At 37.6% G+C, this 24,194-nt stretch overlaps 1 protein-coding gene across 6 annotated transcripts in view; it reads right to left on the minus strand.

Annotated features, from left to right (window-relative positions):
- The window catches only part of LOC109409926 (nephrin), an 851,818-nt gene that overhangs the window by 142,610 nt on the left and 685,014 nt on the right, over positions 1-24,194 (minus strand). For all 6 annotated transcript variants that reach the window (XM_062855795.1, XM_062855794.1, XM_062855793.1 and 3 more), the window contains 2 exons: positions 23,735-24,025; positions 883-1,050 (listed from right to left, as the gene is read on the minus strand). In XM_062855795.1, coding sequence (XP_062711779.1) covers positions 883-1,050; positions 23,735-24,025 — 459 coding nt within the window. The remainder of the gene's footprint in view (positions 1-882; positions 1,051-23,734; positions 24,026-24,194) is intronic.

Here is a 24,194-nt window from a genome sequence, read left to right on the forward strand (position 1 = left end):
ATGAAATTATTACCGACGACCGGCCGTGCCTATCAAACTTCAAAGTCCTGCCCGAAATCGGTGAGCCGGAAATCTCATAAATTTCCTCGAAATTGATGACCTTTTCTGGAGAGGCAGCAGCCATCAGCTCTTCGACGGCCAGCCAGCCAGCCGGGCGATTGAGTGACGTTTCGCCATAAATTGAAATATGGATAATGAGAAATGCGCGCACTACTCTCGGCCGATCAGGTCAGGAAGACCGGTCGTCTGCCAATCGACGTCGGTGCTGCTGCAGACACGGATCCAATTCGATAAATTGGGCTGTCCAACGGCTTAAATCGATGATGATCATCCCATCGTGTTCCGAACGCGCGCCTTCAGGTCAAATTGCAATGCATATGTGGGGCAAACTGCGGTTGTGGCACTATGTACTAGGAGTTCGAATTTTTGGACAAAATCTATACTATATACATTATACTCCAATACATTCCACAAAAAATAACAAACATGTCATAGAACATGCTGTAGAAGCTTTTGGATTTTTTTAAACTTCATGATAAATCGTAAAAATTTTTACTAAAAAACAGCTAGAAAGCGAAGTCCCCACTATTCCATGTCACGCAGAGAGCCATCGAAAATTAATTCCATCGAGGGACCCTCGGAAGCCCCCTCGGAGCTCTGATTTTGTTTATTCGATTTGCGAATACCGCATGGACCTGGCTGGGGTGCAAAATATTGATAGCAGCACGGCTAATTACTATCATCGTTATCCACGGCGTCGCGTCGTCGCAGCAGCAGCAGCAAAACCAGAAGCCAGAAGCAATCACCGCCGTTCGACAGCCTCGACCGACAGCCGAATGCTACAGATAGCAGCGAACAGACAACACAACACGACCAACTTACCTTCCGGGCTTTCGACGGTACGGGATGTGGCATTTTTCACCTGGTGTCCACCGACGCTCCACTTGATTTCGGCCGGCGGGTTCGAGGGCGCCGTTTGGCACTGCAGCGGAACACGGTCGCCGACGCGGGCCTCCGATGGGCCCGAGATGGTGACGTGCGTTGGTGCGACTGGGGGAGAGGGAAGACCAGATGAATTGATTAGTGTGTTTGAGGTTATATTAGCGGTGAGAATCAGGTTGAGGATTCAATATGGCAAGTTGGGTTGGACTTTTTGAAACTTTTTCAAAAGTATAATTCGGTATTAAAGAGGTATCTTCTATTTTCTATTTATTCTTCCACCTGTCGCTTTTTAGATTACTCAGTAATCAGTTTGTGTTTTTCTCGAGAGTTTTTAACTAATATGCATATTTAGAGGGAATCGAACCCGTTATCCTCAGCATGATCAAGCTGAATACTCACGCCTTCACAGCTGTGGCTACAGGGGCCCGTTTTAGTGTATTTGTGCAAAGTATGTTGTAAGCAGAGATGCCAGATGTTTTTCTGTATCTGTATCGCTATTTTCAAAAATCTGCATTCCATACAAAATTTGGGTGACAAATCTGTATCTCATACAAAAATAAAATAGACCTTCTAGCTCAAAAACCTGTATTTCATATAAAATGACATCTGTACGGAAATCCAAAAATCTGTATGATTCAGAAAAATCTGTATATATGGCACCGCTGGTTGTAAGTGACATATGAGTGAATTAGTCATTGGAAATTCAATTGAGTGTTTGACTAGGGTAGCGAACCACTTGGGTAGCGGCCGGAATTTTGGGAACTCTTCGCTATAACTCAGTCAAATCCAAACCAATTGACTTGAAATTTTGTACACGGCTATGTACTATACTGCCGTGAATCGCAAATATGTCCCAAAAATTGTGCCAATTGATTCAGAATTGGCTGAGTTATAGCAGAAGAGTGCTCAAAATAGGACCCCTGCCGAGATGGTTCCATTTCCCTACTTGAATAACTGAGTAAGTTAAAAAATGAGCCAGTAAGTTAGTATGATAATTAATCTGTCTTCAATTCTATCAGTTTTTGATTTGTTCACTCAATAATGGACACACTCAGTCACTCATATTTCCACTGATTTAAAAATGCATGGTCAACTCAGTCACCAACTTATTCACAAACCAACGTACCAAGCTACCATATCATCCATCAACTCACTTAACTTACTGACTTACTCATCCACTCACTCATTTGTTAACCAATTAGCTCTCTGCTTACGCACCAATTCTCTTTTCTACAAACAAGCTCATCACCAGAGCCATTCAATTGCGAATCGTAGAAATCCACTCATTAGCTTCTTCATTTGACTAATTATGTCACATTTCAACTTACTCACTTAACTGAGCTTCCATTAACTCACACAATTTTAGACATACTCATAAACCCACTAATTTACTCATAAATTAGTTAACTACCTTACTCGTCATCTCTCTTTTCTACGAACTTGCTCATCCACGTGAAAATCGCATAAATACTCGTAATTTTGACTGACTAATTCACATTTCAAATCACTCGCCAACTTTCTAAATTTCCATTACTCACAATCCTACTCATCAACATAGTCATTTACTTACAGATCAGCTCACCAGCTTACTTATAATTCCACTCTTGCACTCCAATTCGTCCGTCATTGTGGTTACAAACCATAGAATTTCACTTACTCGGGAACTCACTTTTCATCTAACACAACTATTTACTTGTTAATGATTTGAGTAATTTATTGAGCGAGTTGGTGAGACTGTGAGTTGCCAAGTAAATAAGTTGGTTAATGAATAATGGAAAGGGGACATAAGTCAGTTACTGAGTTGACGAGAGTGGTGGGGAAAAATTTGATCGATAATATAATGGGCGATTGACTTGATTAGTGATCAAATAATTTGGTAACCAAGTGAGATGTGGAGTGGAGAGTGATTTAATTTCTACATTTTGCTCACTCTTTTCCACAAATGTTCTAAAGCGAAGTTGCTTTTCCTCTAGTTAACAAAACTATTCCTCCAACGGTTGCGATCTCAATTTATTCGGCCTATTGAAGAAAAATAAACTTCAACATGAATCGCTACAAAACTTGAGAGCTCATGGATACATTCTGAATCAATCAGCTGATTGCCAGAGGTTGCAAATTTTCTGCAACCCATGCACCGATACTCTCACTGATTTAGTAAGTAAGTAAGTTGGTGCACGGAAAGATCGATGTACACAGAGCAAGGAGTAACTTTCACGCAGCGATCGAAAAGACAAAAGATTTCATGCAAACTTGTGTGAAAATTCACGCAAATTTGTGTAACACCGGATCAGCACATTTTTTGTGTTGATCCAGTCGTACACAAATATGAGTGAAAAATCCTTTGTCTTTTTGCAAGTTACTCATTCGCTGTGTACTTTAATTTAAGGGTGTGGGCTACTGAGTGGGTAAGTAGTGAATAGATTAGTCAGTGAGATGATTGATGGGTGAACTTGTAAGTATGTGAACTGATGAGTAAACTAGGTGGCGAGTGAGTGAAACAATTTTGTGAGCTAGTGGGAAGTGTACTACTCACAATCCTTATTATCCTTATCAATAAAATAATGTCTTTCTTTCCTACCAAGGCGTTCACTCATCAATACATTTGCTTCCCAACATACTCATTTAATCAATTTTCTCTCTTAAACGTTTAAATAACTACACAAAAGTGTCTTGTTCCGTACCCCTATACTGACACGCTCCCATGAAAACAACTTCAATATTGCCCCTAGTTGAGAATTATTACCGGGAACCTCCATGAAAACCATGAAATATTGATTTGATTTGTCTTTATTATAGAGACTTTCAGTCCTTGGCCACCCTTGAAATAGTTTTTCACTTTTTTATCACTATTTTTGTTTCTTATTATCGTGTATTATTGCAGGAATTCAATTAATGGCTCCAGTAAAGATTCATCTAAAGATCCCTCTGAGGATTCTTTTAGAATCTTTTCCTTGTCAAATATTTCTTCAAAATTTTCTACACGATGACCTCTAGGGACACTGCCACAGGTTTCTTTAGGAATTCTCTTAGAATTCATAATCTTTTTCAGTATATTTATAGATAGAAAATTCTCGGAGGATTTCCAAGAATGATTCCAGCGAGAATTATCTCAGAAATTCCTCCTGGTAGCCCTTTAAAATGCATTGTTGACACCCATGTATTTTGTGCTCATTCTGCGAATGGAATGACGTGAGAAGAGTCGTACATCGAGGTGAGAAATCTCGACTCGGATGAGGTGACTTTCCATTTGATTTACACGGTGAGTCACTTCATTCGAGTCGAGATTTCTCTGCTCGATATACGACTCCGACTTTTCTCACGTCACTCCATTCGCAGAATGAGCACATTTCTTTGAAATTTCTCCGGGATTTCCTTCGGAAACTCTTTGTTGAATTCCTCCAGAAATATTCTTTGCGTGTTCTTCAGGAGTCAGGAGAAGAAATTTCTCAAAAGAATAATTTTGAAACTTATAAGTTCCAAAAAAAAGTCCCCTCTTCAGTGAAATTTTTCTTTGATACATTCCTTATCTGAAACTGTAAAAATTTTTGCAGTTCGTGTCAGAAAATCATTCCAATCCATCCACTTCGAGCAAAGATATTGAATTTATTTGCTATTAATACCTATTTTTTCCATTGTGCATTATACCCCCAATAATGCACAATGGAAAAAATAGGTACCTCACAGAAATAGTACCTCACAGAAAATATCAGAATTTCCTTCAGTAGTTTTTTTTTCCTGGAATTCTCCTGGGCTCCTCTAGAAATTTCTAAAGCAATTCTCCTACGGATTTCTCCAAAGTTTTCTTCAAAAGCTGCCATTCTAGGAAACATTTTTTATGCAAATTAGGATTCCTTTTTCGGGAATTTCCGCTAAGTTTCCCGATTGAATTTCAGAATATTTTCAAGGAACTCTTTTTGAATTATTACTGGATTTTCTCCAGAGATTCCTTCAGGTCTTACTATGTACGGATTCTCTCAGTCATTTATTTTGCAATTCCTCCAGATATTTCTCCGGCAAGAACTGCTTAGGATTTATTCAGACCTTTCAGGGATTCTTTCAGATTTTTGTCCGGTTATGCTTCGGGGATTTCTCCAAATGTTCTCTCATAAATTTCTGCAGGAATACGAATACATTCCTTGGAATTGAATAATAATAGTAAAAAAAACTTGTATGAACATTTGCAGAGGGTTTTCCAACTCTTCTTAAAATTCTTTCGAAAATTCCTGCAACAGTTCATTTTAAATTGCATTAGAAAATCTTATAAAAAATCCTCCAGAAGTATCTCCACAAAATCAAAAAGTACTTGCAAGTACCTTCGTCCGCAGGTTTTGTATACATTTGTTGACAGGAATCCCTTAAGAAATCTCTTTCGAAATTTCTCAACCTATTTCTCCTTGGAATTGTAGTACAGGTGCTTTAAGGTATTCATCTCAAAATTCTATCTCTGAATGGCCATTTTAAACCATTTTTTAAGGATTTTTTTCCAAGAATCTCTCCAGAAAAATTCAAAAAAAGTTTGTAAGAATCTCAAAAGGTATTACCTAAATTTTTTAAGGGACTCTTTCAAGTTTCGTTCCAGCATTTTTTGTGTAATTTCTTAAAACAATTTCTAGAGGAATATCTGGAACAATTCTTTGCAGGAATCCCTGGAGATATTTCTGGCGGAATCGCAGGAGAAACATCTAAAAAAACCATTGGAAGCCTTGGAAGAATTTGGGAACAAATGTCTGCTGGATTTTTTTTGAAAGTTGTGAAACTTTTAAAAAAGTCTGAAGAAATACCTTAAATTCTGAAAAAGTCTCTGGATATACTTTTAAACGACCAGGAATTTCTGAAGAAATCTCTAGTAGAATACCCGTAGCTATCTCAGTAAGTGCTTTTAAATGAATCTCTAGAGAAATATCTGAAAAAGGACTTCATAGTGAAACATCACGAGAAACCATTGGTGGAATTCCTGAAAAAGTTTATTGAGGAATTTTTAGGAAATTCCCTTGAGATTTTTTCTAATAAAGTTTTAGGAGGATTTCCTGAAAGTTGACTCATACGTAAAGATTCTTCAAAACACACTTGACATGTTCCTTAAAGAATTCCTGCTGAGATTGATTTTTTATAAATAAATTCCTTGAAGAAATCGTGGAGAAATTCTTGGAGTTATCCTCAGAAGAAATGTCGGTGGAATTTCTGGGGAAACATATGGAGGAATATCTGGTTGAAATCCTGCCTGAAACACTGTAAGAAATAATGCAAGAACCTCTGAAGGAATTGCAGCAGTATTTTCTGGATGATTCCCTGCGGCAAATTTCATTAAATTATGTGAAGCAGGCTTTTGAACAAATCCCTAGTACCTGTACATATTTCTGTAGAAGTCTTTGGAAGGTTTTCTTCGAAGGAGTTTATGAAGGAATCCTGCAGAAACTTCCGAAGATTTTTTCATATGAATCCCAAGATGAATTACAAAAGTAATCCTTATTGAAATTTAAGAAACTTCCTTAAAGAACTTTTATTAGAAATTTCTCGGATATTTGTTTGAGGAGGTTTGGAGAAAATGCTGGAAACGTGACATAAAATCTCTTCTATGTTTCTGAAAGAAAAACCTTGGTGGATTTAAAAACCGAATTCCAGGAATATTTTTTGAATGAATCGATGGAGTAATTGTGATAAAAAAAAACATGTCAGATGTCCTCAAGGAGTCCTTGAACAAATTTAATGAGGTATCTCATAAATATTTTTGCGAATGAATCTTCAGGGCACTTTATAAAGAAGTTCCTGGAATTTCTCGAGGAAATCAAGTCACATTTTGAGAACCGGAATACAATCTAATGTTTTTTAGTTTTATGATGATTTTAAGAACCTCTTCCAGCCAATTTGACTAAAAATGTTACCTGGAAAGCTTCTGAAGAATTTTTGAAGAAGACTGTGCAATATTCTCAAATGAAATTTTCCGATGAAATTCGTGGATGATTTCCTGAACGAACGAACGAACGTACGGATTTCTGAAAGATTCAAAGAAAGATCTTCTGAGGAAAATCAAAGACGCCTTTCTAGTGGAATTCTAGGATAAATTTGAAGAGAACCCTCTAGAGGAAACTTTGAAAGAAATTTTTAGGGATTTCTGAAGGAATCAATAGAAGATGAACTTTCCAAGAGAATCCGTGACTTTCTGAAGCTAATGCCGTTTTTCTCTTTTAACCTGGGTTGGAACTGGATTGGCGGAAAATGTGTAAACAAACAACGTCAAACAAACTTTAGTACAAGCGAAACCGAAATCTGGTTGGGGTTGAAACTGTCATCTGATCCAGTTCCATCCCAGGTTGGAACTGGATAATAAAGAAAAATGGCATAAGTTTCCTGTTGCCAAGTAGAGCGCTCAAGTAAAATGTCACCTTTTTCCGTAAGTAATTTTGACATTTGTTAAACTGACAGCATTTTAACGAAACGATGCTGTAAGAAGGATGTGAAGCAAATGGCACCAGGTTGTTTACAATTTGGATTTATCATAAGTTCTGCAATTTAGGGGTTCAGACTACGGTGGGAGAAATTCTGCTGGGACTCTGGCGGTTACTTTATGGAGCTGTTGAAGAAATACTGGGACAAAGCTTCACGGAAAATTTTATGAAGATCAACGAAGGATTCTTTGTGATGAGTCTTCTGGCATTCCGTACGAAGGCTTTTCTCTGGGATTTCGCAGAAAATCATCTCACATTTCTTCCAGGTGTTCCACCGGAACATCCACCAGGAGTTCGCCAGGGAATCTCGTGAAATGTCTGAGATTTTATTTTTTTCTAGGATTTATTGGCATCCCAAGTAACAATCAGCATGCCTTGAAGGTTTATTCATGTTTTATCCTGGTTTTATACGAGCATGTCAAAAAGCTAGTTGTTCTAAATAAGTTTTATGTGGTAGTTTTTTACTTTGAACCTTTGGCGTTCCATAAAACTATCATATAACTTCTGCTATAAACATCTTCAGTTAATGACTTGCAAGTAGACATGAATTGGTTTTATCACTTATTATATACCATTTCAATAAAACTTGCATTTGCGGTTGTTGTCGGAGAGACTTTTTTTGGTAACAAATACACAAAACTGTGAGACAATGCATAAAACCAACAAAAGATTTCGTGGCCGTAACATAAACCAAAAAATGCTGTGATAAAACTGCTAGTTCTATCATGAGCTCAGTTATGACAACCTCAGGAGGATTAGCCGTTTTGGAGGAATCATCAGGAACACGGAGTTTTATCAGATAAATATGTCGCCTAGCCGGGATAATTTATGTAAATACAGAAAAATTATTACCGTCAAACGGGGTTACTTGCAACAGCGGTGTAACTTGCAACACAATGACATACACTAAATGTGAAGCATTTTCTAATAATAATAAAAACAAGTATGCCCTACTATTTCGGTTATAGAGATTATGTGCATCAAAGATCGATTTAGTATAAAAATTAGCTTTGTTTCTTTGTTTATGGTTTAGCTACACTGTTAAAACGGATTGCTCATTTTATGCCATAAAAACAAGTATGAAAATCGTGCTTGACCTCTCCCTTATGGTAAGTGCGATAAGTCTGATGACCTTGCTTGCAGCTAGGGTACCTAATAGTAAGCTTGGCTAAACGATAAAAGTTTGATAAACTTATCGACTAAGTAATGCAAAAAATCATTATTATATTCGACAACCACTATGGGGTAACTTGCAACAGTTGAATTTGACGAAACCTTCTATTATTTATCTTCATTTCACGATATACTTGACAGAAATAACCGAAATGGATCATTTATTGATTGCGTAACGCGTTCATTTTCAAATGACAATTCATTTTTTACATTTTTTTGCACGTGACCTTCAAATATTGTTAGAAAATACCACATTCTATTCATGTTTCATCATGTTAAAAGTTCAATTTTTGTTTATGAACGCTGTAAAACAATCACCAATATCAATTCGGAACCTAGATGGAGTAAATTATTTCAGTTTAATACCCAAATTAGCGAGTTTGAAATTTGCAAAGTAGAATAGGTGTGTTTCAATCATGTTAATTTAGCTGAAATTGTCAAACACCACTTCAAACTGAAAACTACTTGAAGATGACTCACTCTACCTTGTCAAGAAATGACAATAATCATTGTTTACATTTTGTAATGAGTGCTAAGTCACGAGAATCATATATATTTTGTGTTTGAGGGACGTGAGACCTGTTGCTAAACGATATACTCTCGCTTGCAATAACTATCAATCCTTTCATGAAAAATTATATGTCAATTGGTTAGTGTACATCTTTTCATGGTATGTTTCATGCATAACATCAAAAATTTACAATACGACTAAATACTAGAATGTTAGTGCTGTTTAATAATAGCTAACTTAGCTTCATGTCCTATGTTGCAAGTTACCCCACAGATGGGAAAACTTGCAACAAGCATGTATTTCGCACCTCCTGATTAGGTGGCAACGTATTTTGGTAAACCAAGTGCTGCATAGTATTCAAATCGGGGTAATTAGCGTACACGATGCTTCACAGGATGTTTCAAATGTTTAGATTTTCAGTGATATTGCTTCAAAGTCGAAAAGTGTTGCAAGTTACCCCATTTGACGGTACTCAATTTTATGATTCCACGTACAGTTTAAGATCAAATTAAACCATACAACACGTTTCCGTCATTTAATTTTGTCAGAAAAATTACATAATGTCTTTTAAACTCCACTGTGTTGAAAAAATCTTTTTTGCACCCAATTCCTCCGAGTAAATTAAATGCATTTAACTTCCAAATTATGCATAGTTTGTGTGGCGCACTTAGTTTTTGTCATTATCTCAGTCACATTCACCACAAATTTTCCGTGGCATGTCTCTTGACACGTATTAAATAGGAAAACAAATCTGAATTCCATATCTGCATCTTTCCAATTGATGGCTAGATAAACAACCAAGCATAATTCATTCTGACGATCGAACATTGAGAGTGATAAATAATCAAAACAATTATTTGACAAGTCAGAAGATGGTTTTATTTAGAAGATTGATAAAACTATGATACAACCCGAAATCCCAAGCCGGTTTGCATACGAAGTCCTGTAGACCCTAATAAGACTGGGCCAACTAGCCAGAACGTGGGCTTATTGAGGCATACAAGAACTCGAGAGCATTTTCAAGTCGGCATCAATGGTTTTATGTTTAGGATTTTTGAATCGCTAAAAAACTTTGATAAAGTTAAAATTGTTACTTGGGATGGAATTTTCAGGGTTTTCAGAGGTTTTCTATGATTCTACCAAGAGTTTTTTTTCGAACCATCCTCAAATAACTTCAACCGGGATTTCTCTAGTATTTTTTTCGGGGTTCACTGAGATATTTATTCGGAGATTTCTGCAGGAATTCCTTCTGGGATCATTCCAAAATCCTTCTAGGATATCTACAGTAATGCGTTCTAAGATTTCTCCAGGAGTTTTTTTTCCATTTGGGATCCCTCAACGTTTTCTCTGGGTGTTTCTTATATGAATCCTCAAGGATTTCCTTTTGGGATTTCCCCAGGAATTGTTTTTCTGGTTTATCTGGGAAATCCTTGCTACAGCAACTTCTTCCGGGATTCCTCCAGAAGCTCCTTCTAGATCTTCTCTAGGGGTAAATTTTGGGTTCCTCTTATAGTTTCTTCTGATATTTCTCCAGGATTTTCTTTTAAGATTGCACCAGGAGTGGCATCAGGGAGATTTCTCCAATAATCGCTCCAAAGATTGCTCCAGGAATTCCTCCGCAAATTCCTCCAGGTATCCATTCCGTAATTCCTCCGGAGATTCCTACATCTCCGAAGATTTCTCCATATATTCCTCCTGAAATTTCTCCAATAATTTCTCCGGAGATTACTGCAGTATTTTTTTTTCGGAAATTCCTTGAGGAAAACCTTCTGGAGATTTCAAAAATTCCTCCGGAGATTCGTCCAGGAATTCCTCCGGAGGTTTCTTCGGAGATTCCTCCAGAAATTCCTCCCAGAATTCCTCCAGAAATTCCTCCGGAGATTCCTCCAGGAATTTCTCCGGAGATTGCTCCAGTAATCTCTCCGAGGATTCCTCCAAGAATTCCTCCGAGGAGTCCTTCAAATTTCTCCGAGGATTCTTCCAGGAATTTCTCCGAGGATTCCTCCACGAATTCTTCCGAGGATTCCTCGGAAGAATCTCCGGGAAAAATCCTGAAGAAATCTACGAAGGAATTCCTGGAGGAATATCCAATGAAATTACTGCAGGAATCTTTGGGGGAATTCCTGGAGGAATCTCCGGAGGAATTCATGGAGGAATATCCGGAGGAATTCCTTTGGAATCTCTGGAGGAATTATTGGAGAAATCTCAGAAGGAATTTCTGGAGGAATCTGCAGAGGAATTCCTGGAGGAATCTCCGGAGGCATTCCTGAAGGAATCTCCGGAGGAATTTCTGGAGGAATCTCCGGAAGAATTTCTGGAGGAATCTCCGGAGGAATTCCTGAAGGAATCTTCGCAGGAATGCCTGTAGGAATCTCCGATGAATTTACTGCAGGAATCTCCGGAGGAATTTGCAGAGGAATTTCCGGAGGAACCTCAGGAGGAGTTTCCGGAGAAATCGCCGGAAGAATTCCCGGAGGATTCTCCAGAGGAATTCCAGGAGGAATGTCCTGAAAATTTTCCGGATGAATCTCCGAAAGACTTCCCGATTGAATCTCTGGAAGAATTTCTGGAGGAATCTCCGGAGGAATTCCTGAAGGAATCTCCGGAGGAATTATTGGAGAAATCTCAGAAAGAAATTTCTGGAGATTTGCTCCAGAAGATCCTCTGGCGATTGCTGCATAAATTCCTTCGGGAATTCCTCCTGGCAATTTCTACAGGAATCCCTACGGGGAAGTCCTGCAGGAATTCTGGAAGAATTGCACGGGAATTTCAAAGGAACTCCTGAAAAAAAAATCCCGGAAAATTCCTGGTGAAATTATTGGTGAACTTCTGGTGGAATTCCTGAGGTAATTTCAGATGAGTTCCTGGGAAACTCCTGGAGGAATTTCTTGGAAACTCATTGAGAAATTCCAAGGGAATTTCGGCAGGAATTCCCGGGGAACTCCTACAAGAATTCACGGGGAACTCCTGGATATACCCGGGCAGAGTTCAAGTACTGACGATCAAAATGTGATATTTGTTTGTTTGAGATAAGGGGTAAAAGTACTGAAAATAAAAGCAAAAAATTGTTCTTGAACCATCTAACCAATAGCAAAATATGATATTTGAAGATCAATCAAATAGCTCACTGCTATTGGTTAGATCTTACCAAGAGCTAAATGTGCTATGATAATGATGTTCCAGGAGTAAAATTGAGATATTATTTTCAGTACTTTTACCTCTTCTCTCAAACAAACAAATATCACGTTTTGTTCTCCATATAAAAATATGTTGTTATTGAGCTTTTTTCCTCTGCTCGGGTATTCCCGGAAAAAACCTGAAGGAACTAACGGGGAACTTCTGGAGGCATTCCCGGGGAACACTCGGAAGTTTTATCGGGGATTTCCTGGAGGAAGAACCTGATAATTTCTGGATGATTTTCGGTAATCCCTGGAGAAATCTCCGGAGCACTAGAGGAATTCCCGGGGAACTCCTGGAGTAATTTACGGGTAACTCCCATGGGAATATCCGGGAAACTACTGAGGATTTCCTGATAATCTCCTAGAGGAATAACTGGAGGAGAACTTCTGGATGAATTCCCGTGAACTCCTGAGGGACATTTTAGAGGAAATATCGGGAAACTCCTGAAAGAGCTCTTTTAGGAATTTTCGAGATCTAGGAAATCTAAGATTTCTTTCGCAAGATAGACCGAGAGCAATGCTGCAGATTCTCACGTAATTCTTTTCTTCCAGGAAACAAACATATTCACCGAACTGAAGCTGTTTTGAAATTAACCGCAGGAAATCCGCGCTCATTGTGTTTTGCCGCAGCGGCATACTTTCGGATTTTTTTTAGTACATTCTGCAGTGCTTCCTCATTCCGTTGCCGGCCCCATTGCGTTTTCCGCTTCAAATAGATGTTGTTTCTCGAGTTCTTTACTTGTCAAATATTTGACCCTGTGTACTACAGGCCTACGGCCCCTGTGTACTTACAGCTTAATGTACACTGATGTCTTTGATGCGAAAGAAGAAACAAAAAAGAAAGAGAAATGTCACTTTTGTCCACGGAATAATACATTGACATATTATTCCGTACACGGAGAGACGAAACTACCCAAAAGTGAGTTCTTTCCACTCAACTTCGGGGTTGCGTGCGTCAAGCCAATTTTGAGTTGATGGAATCGATGTTTTTGTTGGGTTGTTCCCGCTTGCTTCCATGTGAAAAAATACCTAATTTTAAGTTTTTTTCACCCAACCGAAATTTCGACTACGTTGTATTTACTCAAATTTGAGTACTGTGCTAGAAACTCAGTGTTGGCTTGACGCACGGAACTGCAAAAGTTGGGCTGTTTCTCTCTTCACTCTCTGACAACAATAGAAAGAGCGCATGAAAAGGGAGATGAAAAAGAACTCAAAATTGAGTTTAAAAGTACCTAATTTTGAATTTTTCAGTTTCTCCGTGTACGGAAAATTAACAACATGACTGACAGCATCGCATGACAGTGCCATCTGTTGGTAAATCTTTCTGGCTGCAAATTACTGTTCAACTGCGAACGCTTAAGTAATTTTGATTGCAAAAGTTTTACGTGGCCATGACTTGTCCTATATTTTTACACAGTACTTACCAGGTGGAAACTAGCCATAAAGGAGACTGGGCGAATCTGGGCCCAGAATGTACACCAATGACCCATAGCTTTTTCGAAAGGTCTAATTGAGACAAGAAAAAGTTGCTATGGGGCCAAAAATATTCATCATGGGAGAAAAAAGTTATTTGGCATCGTATGGGACGGATTTTAATTGTTTTTGTTGTAATTATTTGCATTATTTTTTACAAGCAACCAATCTCAAATAAACCAAATGTCTCATCTGTCAGTGTTATACACAATAATAAGTCATTCTATTTGAAAAAGCAGATAATAATGATTTAAGAAACAAGCCAGTGCATAGAAAAGGTTGGGGTTTCTGCAAGTTTTTTGGGAAAAAGTGTAGGGGCACGTAGTGTATTAATATGTATTACATAATATTATTATAGTAAAATGGGTATATCCAAAGGTATTATACCTAAAAACTCTTCCCTTGAGTAAGTGCTTGTGCAATGTACGGATTCTAATGTTGCAACACAGTGAAACATGTCAAAATATAAGGGGAGTATGAAAAAAAAACATTTTGAGTCAAGTGAAACTTGGCATTTAATTAAGGTGTTTTAATTATGTATGTGATGCACAAGGCTCTATGGATAATATTCATTGCTGTACCGTGAGGATACTAGAAATATTGTGACTTTAGGTAGACGACAATGCTTTCAATAAGAAGCTCGGTTACTTGGGATGTTTGATCTCAGCAAAAACATTGTAACCTTGGGAATAATAAGTGAATTCAATATACATATAGTGGATCTAAGAAGAGTCGGAAAATACCTAGGGCTATTCCAAAAATAAAACGGGACTCAATAAAAAGCTGGCGATTTATGGAGCAAGATGCTAGTAAAAAGCAAAGAGTTAGTGGATTTGAGAAAAAAGCTCATATTAGAGCAGGAAGTTGAAGATTCTGGGAAGGAGTAGATGAATTCTAGAGAAGTCGAGAAAATCTCAAGAAACTTGAAAAAAAAAACCGGGTATTCTGGAAAGCAACCGAGGGCTCTAGAAACATTCTGGCGGTGATTTCAAGGGAAATAGAAAAAAATAATGGAATTTAAAGATAGAAGCTTTGGATTTTGGCTAGGATTGGATAAGGCTGAAGGGAACAAGGGTTTCTGAGGGACAGCTATTTGTGTTTGAATAAACGGGTGATTAATTGTGATATGATATCACTGATATCGAGAGGCACAATAGCAAGCTTTGTAGGCGATGTGAGGACGAATGTCATAAAGTGCAAGGCAGGTCAAACCATCCCAATTGCTTGATTTGTTGCGGGAAATACGCGAATAACATGTACAGCGGTCTTAGTCTTCAAAAGAACTTTGTTGATAAGTCACAGAACAAACCAGAACTACTGTGACGCAAACCAGCAACTGCTGATTCAGACAGTCGCTGTGTGGGAGATGGATATCGCCGTCATAACGGACCACCCATACCGAATACCCACCGATAATGGCAACTGGATCGGCGATATGAACAACGGGCGAATACCCCGTCCAGGAATAGGTGTTGGAACAGTTCACTCAGATACTGGACTGTTTGACCGCTAGCTGATAGGGCAAAGACCGGGTGACAGGTGATGCCAATGCCTGTGTTGTGTGAAGGGGATGCCGTTTCACGAACCAGCTTGGTCAGACTCTGCTAAAGGCTCTGACCATGCTAGGTTTCGCTCTGGCTATTGTCGGTACTGAAATGCCTTTAACCGAAAAGGAGTCGATTATTAACAATAAAGATTCATCCATGTCAATTCATCCATGTACAATGAGTAGACCGCGCCTTTGTAGATTTTGTCGTGCTTTAGTACAAGGTATTTTTTTTTCGAGTGCGGCGGCTTTAAGCTTCTATCGCATATATGTATGGCGGAGGAATAATTTTCATCGCATATGATGTTATTTTTGTACTTATTGCGATGTATCTGGAAAGTCGCATAAGAATACAAATCAACCTTTGTATATTTTTTTTATTTTTCTCAAAAGTGAGCGAACGAACTCGCAACGTATCAAATAAATTCGCTTAATAGCATACTGCGATGATTACACATACATACGACTTCTTTTGGTACTTGCCATATTATGCCAGTTTAACTCGCATTGGTGTACGAATGATATCGCATGAATGAAAAAAATAAACTCGTTAAAGGGTGCATAACTCGCATAAGCTAGAAACGTTTACGTTGACATAATGCGATTTGATATGTGAAAACATTGGAATATTGAAAGAGGTGCTGTTGGTTTTTCCACGCAGTGCCAAATAACTACAAAACAGTGAATAGTCATCGTTATGATTATGAACTCATTAGTTTTGTTTTGTGGCTCTGATAATCAACAATAGATGTCGCTAGCCAGAGAGAGGAAGTGGAAACAGTGCGGGAAATCACACTTAGTCGGTTTTATTTCCAGATAGTCTGGCGAACACGCACGTAAAGTGGGGCTCGATAATTCAAAGGTCATTAGTTTGACACTGAGATGACAATAATGTTTTTTTTTTCGAATATGTATTATAAGGTCGCATAAGGTGTTATGTTACGTCGCAATAAGGCACACCGTACTTCACATAAGATGGAGCTTCAACTCTTATGGCGTTATTGTTGTCACGCCAATGCACGTATATTGGCTCCACTTTTGCACGCATAAGGATCTTTTGCTGCATCGTATGCGATGTAACTTAACTGCGCGTATAACACGATCATAAACTTCATTATACGTGCCAACTGGTTGTCTGGGGCTCGCCACAACCGCTACCAAGACCGCTACTAACTGATTTTCGATTATTGTTGTTCTCAGTTTGCAATCCCACGAGTGGCAGTGGAAAAGAGTGCATATGTACCCCACAGGCTTCTTTAACGATGGAGCACCTTCTTCACCACATCGATCATTTATTCCTTAATTCCAAGATATCCAAGATATTAAAAGTTTTTGACCTTCTCTTCTACTCTTCCAGCTACTGTTAAGTTGGAGGGGTAGTCCGTGTTGACATCTAATGATTTGGTCTGGCTAACATTGATAGTTAGACCTGCCGCAAAGAAACGTTCGGCTAGGTTTTTGAGCTTACTCTGTTTGACAAAGCACCATTGGTCTAGTAGGGCTACATCATTAGCCAAATGGAAGTCATTCAGATGCTCCCTAGTGGTGGGCTGCTAAGGTAGCCTCAAACCCCCCTTATATTTTAATATGTTTCACTGTGTTTCAACATTGAAATCTGTACATTTCACAATCATTTGATCAAGGGAAGCGTTTTTAGATATAATACCTTTGGTTATACCCATTTCACTATAATAATATTAATACATAGATTAATACACTACGTGCCCCTCCACTTTTCAAAAAAAAAAACTTGCAGAAACCCCAACCTTTTCTGAGCTCTGACCTGTTCCTGAAATCATCATTATCTGGTTTTTGTAACAGAGTGACTTATTAGTGAGTATAACACTGACAGATGAGACATTTGGTTTATTTGAGATTGGTTGCTTATAAAAAATAATGTAAATAATTACAACAAAAACAACTAAAATCCGTCCCATACAATGTCAAATAACTTTTTTCTCCCATGATGAATATTTTTGGCCCCATAGCAACTTTGTCTTGTCTCAATTAGACCTTCCGAAAGAGCTATGGGTCATTGGTGTACATTCCGGGCCCAGACTCCATACATTTTTGCCCAGTCTCCTTTCTAAAGAAATCTGTGGAGCAATTTCAGGGGGAATCGAAGCAAGGCTTTATGATGGTGTATTTAAATTATTTTAGGAAACGAGACATTTGTACAAGGGACTATGAATTCACTCAAAGAATGCCTGGAAAAGTTCCAAAAGTTATCGTTAGGGAAAGCTCCGAAGGCATTCCTAGCAAAATTTCTTGAAAAAAATCCTGGCAGATTACTGTAGGAAATCGCCGGAGAAGTTTGTTGAGAAATACCTGGAGATTTTTCTACTGGAACCCGTGGAGGAGTTTATGAAAACATCCATGTAGGATTTTCTTAATTAATCTTTAATGAATTTCTGAAGGAATCTCTCAAAGAATTTCTGAAGAAATCAAAAAGGAATTTTGAAATATTATTTTGAAAAATTTCTGAAAGTTGACTAGTTAGTCAATCGCTAGGAGATTGAGTTGGTGAATGAGTTTGTGAATAAGTGAGTTATAAGGTTAGTCAGTGAATTGGAGAGTGAGTTTCTTAGTTCTCGAGTGAGTTGGTAAGTATCTGGTTAGTAAGTTAGTAAGAATGTGATGTGAAAACATGTGTAGTGTAATCATCAAATCACTTGTTATTGAGCACTTAAACATGAAATATAGATTGCTGAGATCTCAACATTGTTTAATCTTTTAACTCCGTCGAGCCGATTAACTAGCAAAATACCATTTCTGCTGAGACATCAACACTATTGGTGATAGTTTAGTCAGATTCGGAAGACGTTTTGTTGAGAATTGGCTGGCTTATGTGACTTTGATAAGATATCAATGCCTTTATTAGTTAGATGAACACACGCTTGTACATAATATTGATAAATATAGAAATCCTTGTAAACAAAACAGGTGAGGTAAGAGAGTTAGTCAATAAGTGAGCTGACGAGTGAGTTACTAGATAAAAATATAAATATATCAGTTGATGAGATAGTTATTGGATAAATTTGTAGGTGTGTGTGTGTGTGAAATTTACTGAGTAAGACGATATGTCTGAGTGAGTGTCGCTCATAAACATACAAACGCGTTCACTCATCAATCCATTCGTACACCAATTTCCTAATTGATAAGCTCACTCATTCCATTGTGAAAGTAGTGTTTGCTTTCGTGATGAACCTTTAAGAGCCAGTTCGCGAGAACCGCGACCCCCTCTCCAAAGGAAGTGGAATCGATGTGCTCCGATTGAGCTGAAATTTTCAGGGTATGGTTTTCCATATAAAAGATGATATCTGGCCGATTTTCAGATTTTTCTGTTAGGGGGAAGTGGGGTAAAATAGCCCTCAAAGATTTCATGTCTAAAAATAGGTAAATCACAAAAATCGCAATAACTTCCGTAAAATTCAACGGATTCAGCTGAAATTTTGCATGGACACTCTACTCCTATGGCACTTCCATTTAAGCCAAGCGTTGGATATTCTTTGATATTTAATTTGAAGAAATAGGTTATTTTCATATTTTTTTTGACGATTTTCAAGGCGCCTGTTTTCGTACCAACAGAACTAGGATGAAAAACTGAGTACTACGTTTTGAAGGTTTACCCAAGAGCTTTCATTTGATATGTAACCCAGATGCGCCAACTTAGAAACTTTCGAAAAAAAAAAAATTTTTCTCGGGGTATGCATTTTACCCCATATTTTTAGCTGTCTAAAGTAGTGTTGTCGCAAATTATGACAACGTTATTTAATTTTCAAGGGTTTTTCTTCAATATTAATTCAACAGAAAAATTATGGCAAAGAAATGCAATTATTGTTTTTTTTTTCATTTGGGGAAAGTAGGGTAAAACGGACTTACTCAACCTCTTTTCGAAATAACGTTGCTATAATTTTCTCTGAACGACTTGAATTTTCAGAGTTCTTTATTCTATTCAAGAATAGATGCTTTATCACATATCATTATTTTTTCTTGAGAGGATAACGGGGTAAAACAATTCTCAGAAAAAAAAGTTGAAAATAATCAAAATTTCAAAACCTACAAATGCTTTGGTAAAACTTGGCGAAATTTCATGAAATTAGAAAAAAATTTCCTAATTTTTATTGCTTATTCAAATGAGCAAGTCCGACAACATTTTGACGTCGAGAAATGTTACAGATTAGCACATGGTGTGTGATTCACCGGATTCTTTCTCGATTTTTCTATTGACATGCATCTCCGGTTCAATTTTCTCTCTTTTTTTCTCGTGAAAGTTGCAGCAGTGTACAATGGTCCACGACAGTGCTTCCCAAACTGTGCGCCGCGGCGCCCTGGTGCGCCGCGAACCTTTCCCAGGTGCGCCGCAGGCTTATATGTTGTGACGAAACAAGAAGATCAAACTCTTTATTTGTACTTCGAAACACTTTTAATTTTTTTGTTTAGTAAAACTCGGGTCGCTTCACATCTTTTTTTTTTTAATTTTCCCTCGCTCTTCGATTGTTACATAGGATTTCTGGTATCCTTTTTATATAGGGGAAATTACCTATTCTCGGCCGTTTTGTTCTCTTCGTCTTAGGGTTTTTTTTTTTTGAAACCTATTGAACTCAGAGTTGGTCTCAAATCCTTCAAAAAAAAAAAAAAGCTGAATCATATGGTCAAGTTTCAGGCAATTTGGCTGACAAAAAAACCCCCCATGACGAAGGGAACAAACCTGCCGATAATACCCATTGTTACCCTATATCATTTAGAACCAAATTTGCCAGGTTTGTCCGTCTGATAGTGAGTAGAGCTAGCTTTAACCTTTTTGAACCGGATTGTTTCATCAGTACTGCCGCACGGTGTCAAAATTTTGATCATTATCGAACTTTCATGTACCCCGGTTTTTTCTTCATAGAATGTTAGAATTTCGGCTACAATTTATAAATGCAAAATTTGAAAATATTCTATCGGGGAAAATTTGAGTTAGATGAGTTTTTAGCTATTTCCCATACTAAAAATCAATAATTACTATTTTAGCCCAAAAAACGTCCCATACAAAATGTATGGAAAAATTTTCGCCGATGTTAATATTTTCTAGTTTTCCGATTATGAATACCTATATAGCCCAAATACTAACCATTTTCGATGAAAAATCCGAGGTACATGAAAGTTCGATAATAATCGAAATTTTGACACCGTGTGCTGCAACCTTGCTGAATTCGAACAAGTTTGTATGCTCGGTTTCATAATCGGGATTATGTATGGCTACTCCAGCCCCAAAGGATTAAGTTGAAATTTATGACAATAAAAAGTTCAATCAAAGCCCACCTGGCAGGTCTTTTACAATCTCTTCATGTGTCTTAATTTGCCGAAATATTCCAAAATAAATAAAAGTGTTTGAAAGTGTGTTGCCGCAAAAAAATTGAAATTTTGGTCTAGTTCTGTGAAGTTATTATATTATATTGAAATTTATTTTAAAAAAAAGTTAGTACATATTCCAAATTTTCTCAGAATTCTAAGAAAACATGGTATAAAAAGTGTGGCACGATTTTGTTTTGACATTTTAAAGTGAAAGTTGTTCAAAATTAATAAAAAACTTCGTTAAAAACTTTGGTGCGCCGCGACATTTTTGGAAATTTTAAAGGGCGCCGCGATAGCAAAAAGTTTGGGAACCTCTGGTCCACGAAAAAGATTAAATTAATATCCTCATAAATTTTATGAGGAAAGATGCATTCGGCGCCTTCAAATGATTTTTCGGACAAATATGGTCTTCTACAAAGTTGTTCCCAAAAATCAGGCCCTCTTTTCAATGTACATAAAAATTAGGGTGACCCATATTTTCAAAGAAATTGGGAACCAAACTTTTTTTATTTGCAAGAATAACTGTATACATTCTTCGGGAAAGTTATAGATCTATCAATTTTGAGCAAGTTCCCTGAAGACGCTACATAAAGCTTTAAAATTGACCAATCTAGAGATATTTTTCTGAATAAGCTTAGGGTGGTTCAAGAAAAATCGGTTTTCTGTTGTTAACTGTTTCAGTTTCGATTTTTCATCAAAGTCACCCAAGAAACACTTGTAGAGCATAGTTTTTTGAAAAAGTGTTAAGACGGGTTGGGGTAATCATAAAAATTATCTTTTGCCCGCATTCAAATAAAGAAACGTTGTTATAAAACATATAAAAAAATTAGAAGGGTGTTTTTTTTTGTAACTCAAGTGAAAAATACTTGAAAAGTGCTCATTTTTTCTAGATCAATAACTTTTGAACGGAATGACTTAGCAACATTCTCAGCGAACGAAAATGCGCTTTTTTGGAAGCTGTAAAAGTGGTTCTTACGCGACTTAGACGAGAAATTTTAAACAAAAAAAAAAATAAAGCAATAAAGCGATTTGTTCTAGCGTCACCCTTTATCTTTATCTTTTTTGTTTCAAATTTCACATCAAAGTTGTCTAAGAACCATTATTAGAACTCAAAAGTAACGCACACTTTCGTGCGCTGGGAATGTTGCTTCGTCATTCCGTTCAAAATATATTGATGATTTTCTAGAAAAAATAGGCACTTTCCAAGTTTTTTCCACAAACCAATCGGTCATATCACCTTTTCAAAAAAATATGATTTTTTTAAGGATAGAAACTTGTAACTATTGAACCAAAAAAGATAAAGACCATTTCAGCGTATGAAACGACGCGTGTTCAAATGCTCTACAAGTGTTTCTTGGGCGACTTTGATGAAAAATCGAAACTGAAAAAGGTAACGCCAGAAACCCGGTTTTTCTTGAACCACCCTAAGCTTATTCAGAAAAACATCTCTATATTGGTCAATTTCAAAGCTACATAAAAAGAGTCTTCAGGAAACTTGCTCAAAATTGATAGAATGTATACAGTTATTCTACCAAATAAATAAGTTTGGTTCCCAATTTCTTTGAAAATATGGACCACCCTAATTTTTATGTACATTGAAAAGAGGGCCTTATTTTTGGGAACAACTTTGTAGAAGACCATATTTGTCCAAAAAAATCATTTGAAGGCGCTGAATGCACCTTTCCTCGTATATCTTTTTCGTGGGTCATTGTGCACTGCTGCAACTTTCACGAGAAAAAAAGAGAGAAAATTGAACCGGAGATGCATGTAAAAAAAAATCGAAAAAGAATCCGGTGAATCACACACCACATGCTAATCTGGTACATTTCTAAACGTCAAAATGTTGTCAGACTTGCTCATTTGAATAAGCAATAAAAATTAAGAATTTTTTGTCTAAAGCGCTGTTTGCAGATCAGAAGGAATTTCTCAGCCTATCTTGATGCATGGGAAATTCCTTGCCTGAATCGCTCAAGAAACCGGTTTTTCTTCGATCGCAGTACGCAGTAGCGAAGAAATGACAGTTCAAATGGCAGTCACCGAAGAAAGTTTCTGCCAGGAATCACTCAAGAAGTTTCTTGAGCGATTCCTTTCGAACTCGAAACTGCGCTTAATTTCATGAAATTTCGCCAAGTTTTACCAAAGCATTTGTAGGTTTTGAAATTTTGATTATTTTCAACTTTTTTTTTCTGAGAATTGTTTTACCCTGTTACCCTCTCAAGAGAAAAAAAAATATGTGATAAAGCATCTATTCTTGAATAGAATAAAGAACTCTGAAAATTCAAGTCCGATCAGAGAACATTGTAGCAACGTTATTTCGAAAAGAGGTTGAGTTAGTCCGTTTTACCCTACTTTCCCCAAATGAAAAAAAACAATAATTGCGTTTCTTAGCCATCATTTTTCTGTTGAATTAATATTGAAGAAAAACCCTTGAAAATTAAATATCGTTGTCATAATTTGCGACAATACTTCTTTAGACAGCTAAAAATATGGGGTAAAATGCATACCCCGAGAAAAAAAAAATTTTTTTTCGAAAGTTTTTAAGTTGGCGCATCTGGGTTACATATCAAATGAAAGCTCTTGGGTAAACCTTCAAAACGTAGTACTCAGTTTTTCATCCTAGTTCTGTTGGTACGAAAACAGGCGCCCTGAAAATCGTCAAAAAAAAATATGAAAATAACCTATTTCTTCAAATTAAATATCAAAGAATATCCAACGCTTGGCTTAAATGGAAGTGCCATAGGAGTAGAATGTCCATGCAAAATTTCAGCTGAATCCGTTGAATATTACGGAAGTTATTGCGATTTTTGTGATTTACCTATTTTTAGACATGAATTCTTTGAGGGCTATTTTACCCCACTTCCCCCTAACAGAAAAATCTGAAAATCGGCCAGATATCATCTTTTATATGGAAAACCATACCCTGAAAATTTCAGCTCAATCGGAGCACATCGATACAAGAAGGGGTTGCGGCTGTCGCGAACTGGCTCTTAAGGTAAAATTCACGAAAATTAAAAGTAAAACGAAAAGCTCTTTCAAGCATCGGTTCATCTTAGAACCCCGCCCTATTATAACATGCCATTTCAGAAACCTCTTACCTGCTCCCAAAAAAACCGCCGATACTTACACAACACACTGAGCACCACCTCGGTCTTGAGCGGTGCCTTGGCCATGATGTTGTTCGCCTCGCAGCGCAACACCGCCTTGTTGTCGCTGGCTTCCGCCGTAAACTTGTAGATATTCTCCGACAGCCGCTCGGACGTCCGGTAGGCCATCCGCTCCTGGACGCCGTTCTTGTACCAAATCAACTGGGCCGGCGGATTGCCGCCCCGGCTGGCACAAATCAACTCCACACTCTGGCCACGGCGCAGCGTCTCGCCCTGCTTGTACCCGTCGATGTACGGCGCTCCCGGTGGGTCTGCAAAATTCGAATCAATAAATCAATTTTAATTAAAATTTATCCGTAAAAGGGAAGGTTAAGGGGGAGGTTACTGGGTGGAAGAGTGTCGGTGGAACGCGGCGGGACTTGCGTCAGGGCTAATGAAATTGAATAGGCGTCAAATTCTTTCGCTCACAGTTAATAAAAT

Source organism: Aedes albopictus, chromosome 3, assembly GCF_035046485.1.
Source record: "Aedes albopictus strain Foshan chromosome 3, AalbF5, whole genome shotgun sequence".
Lineage (NCBI taxonomy): Eukaryota > Metazoa > Arthropoda > Insecta > Diptera > Culicidae > Aedes > Aedes albopictus.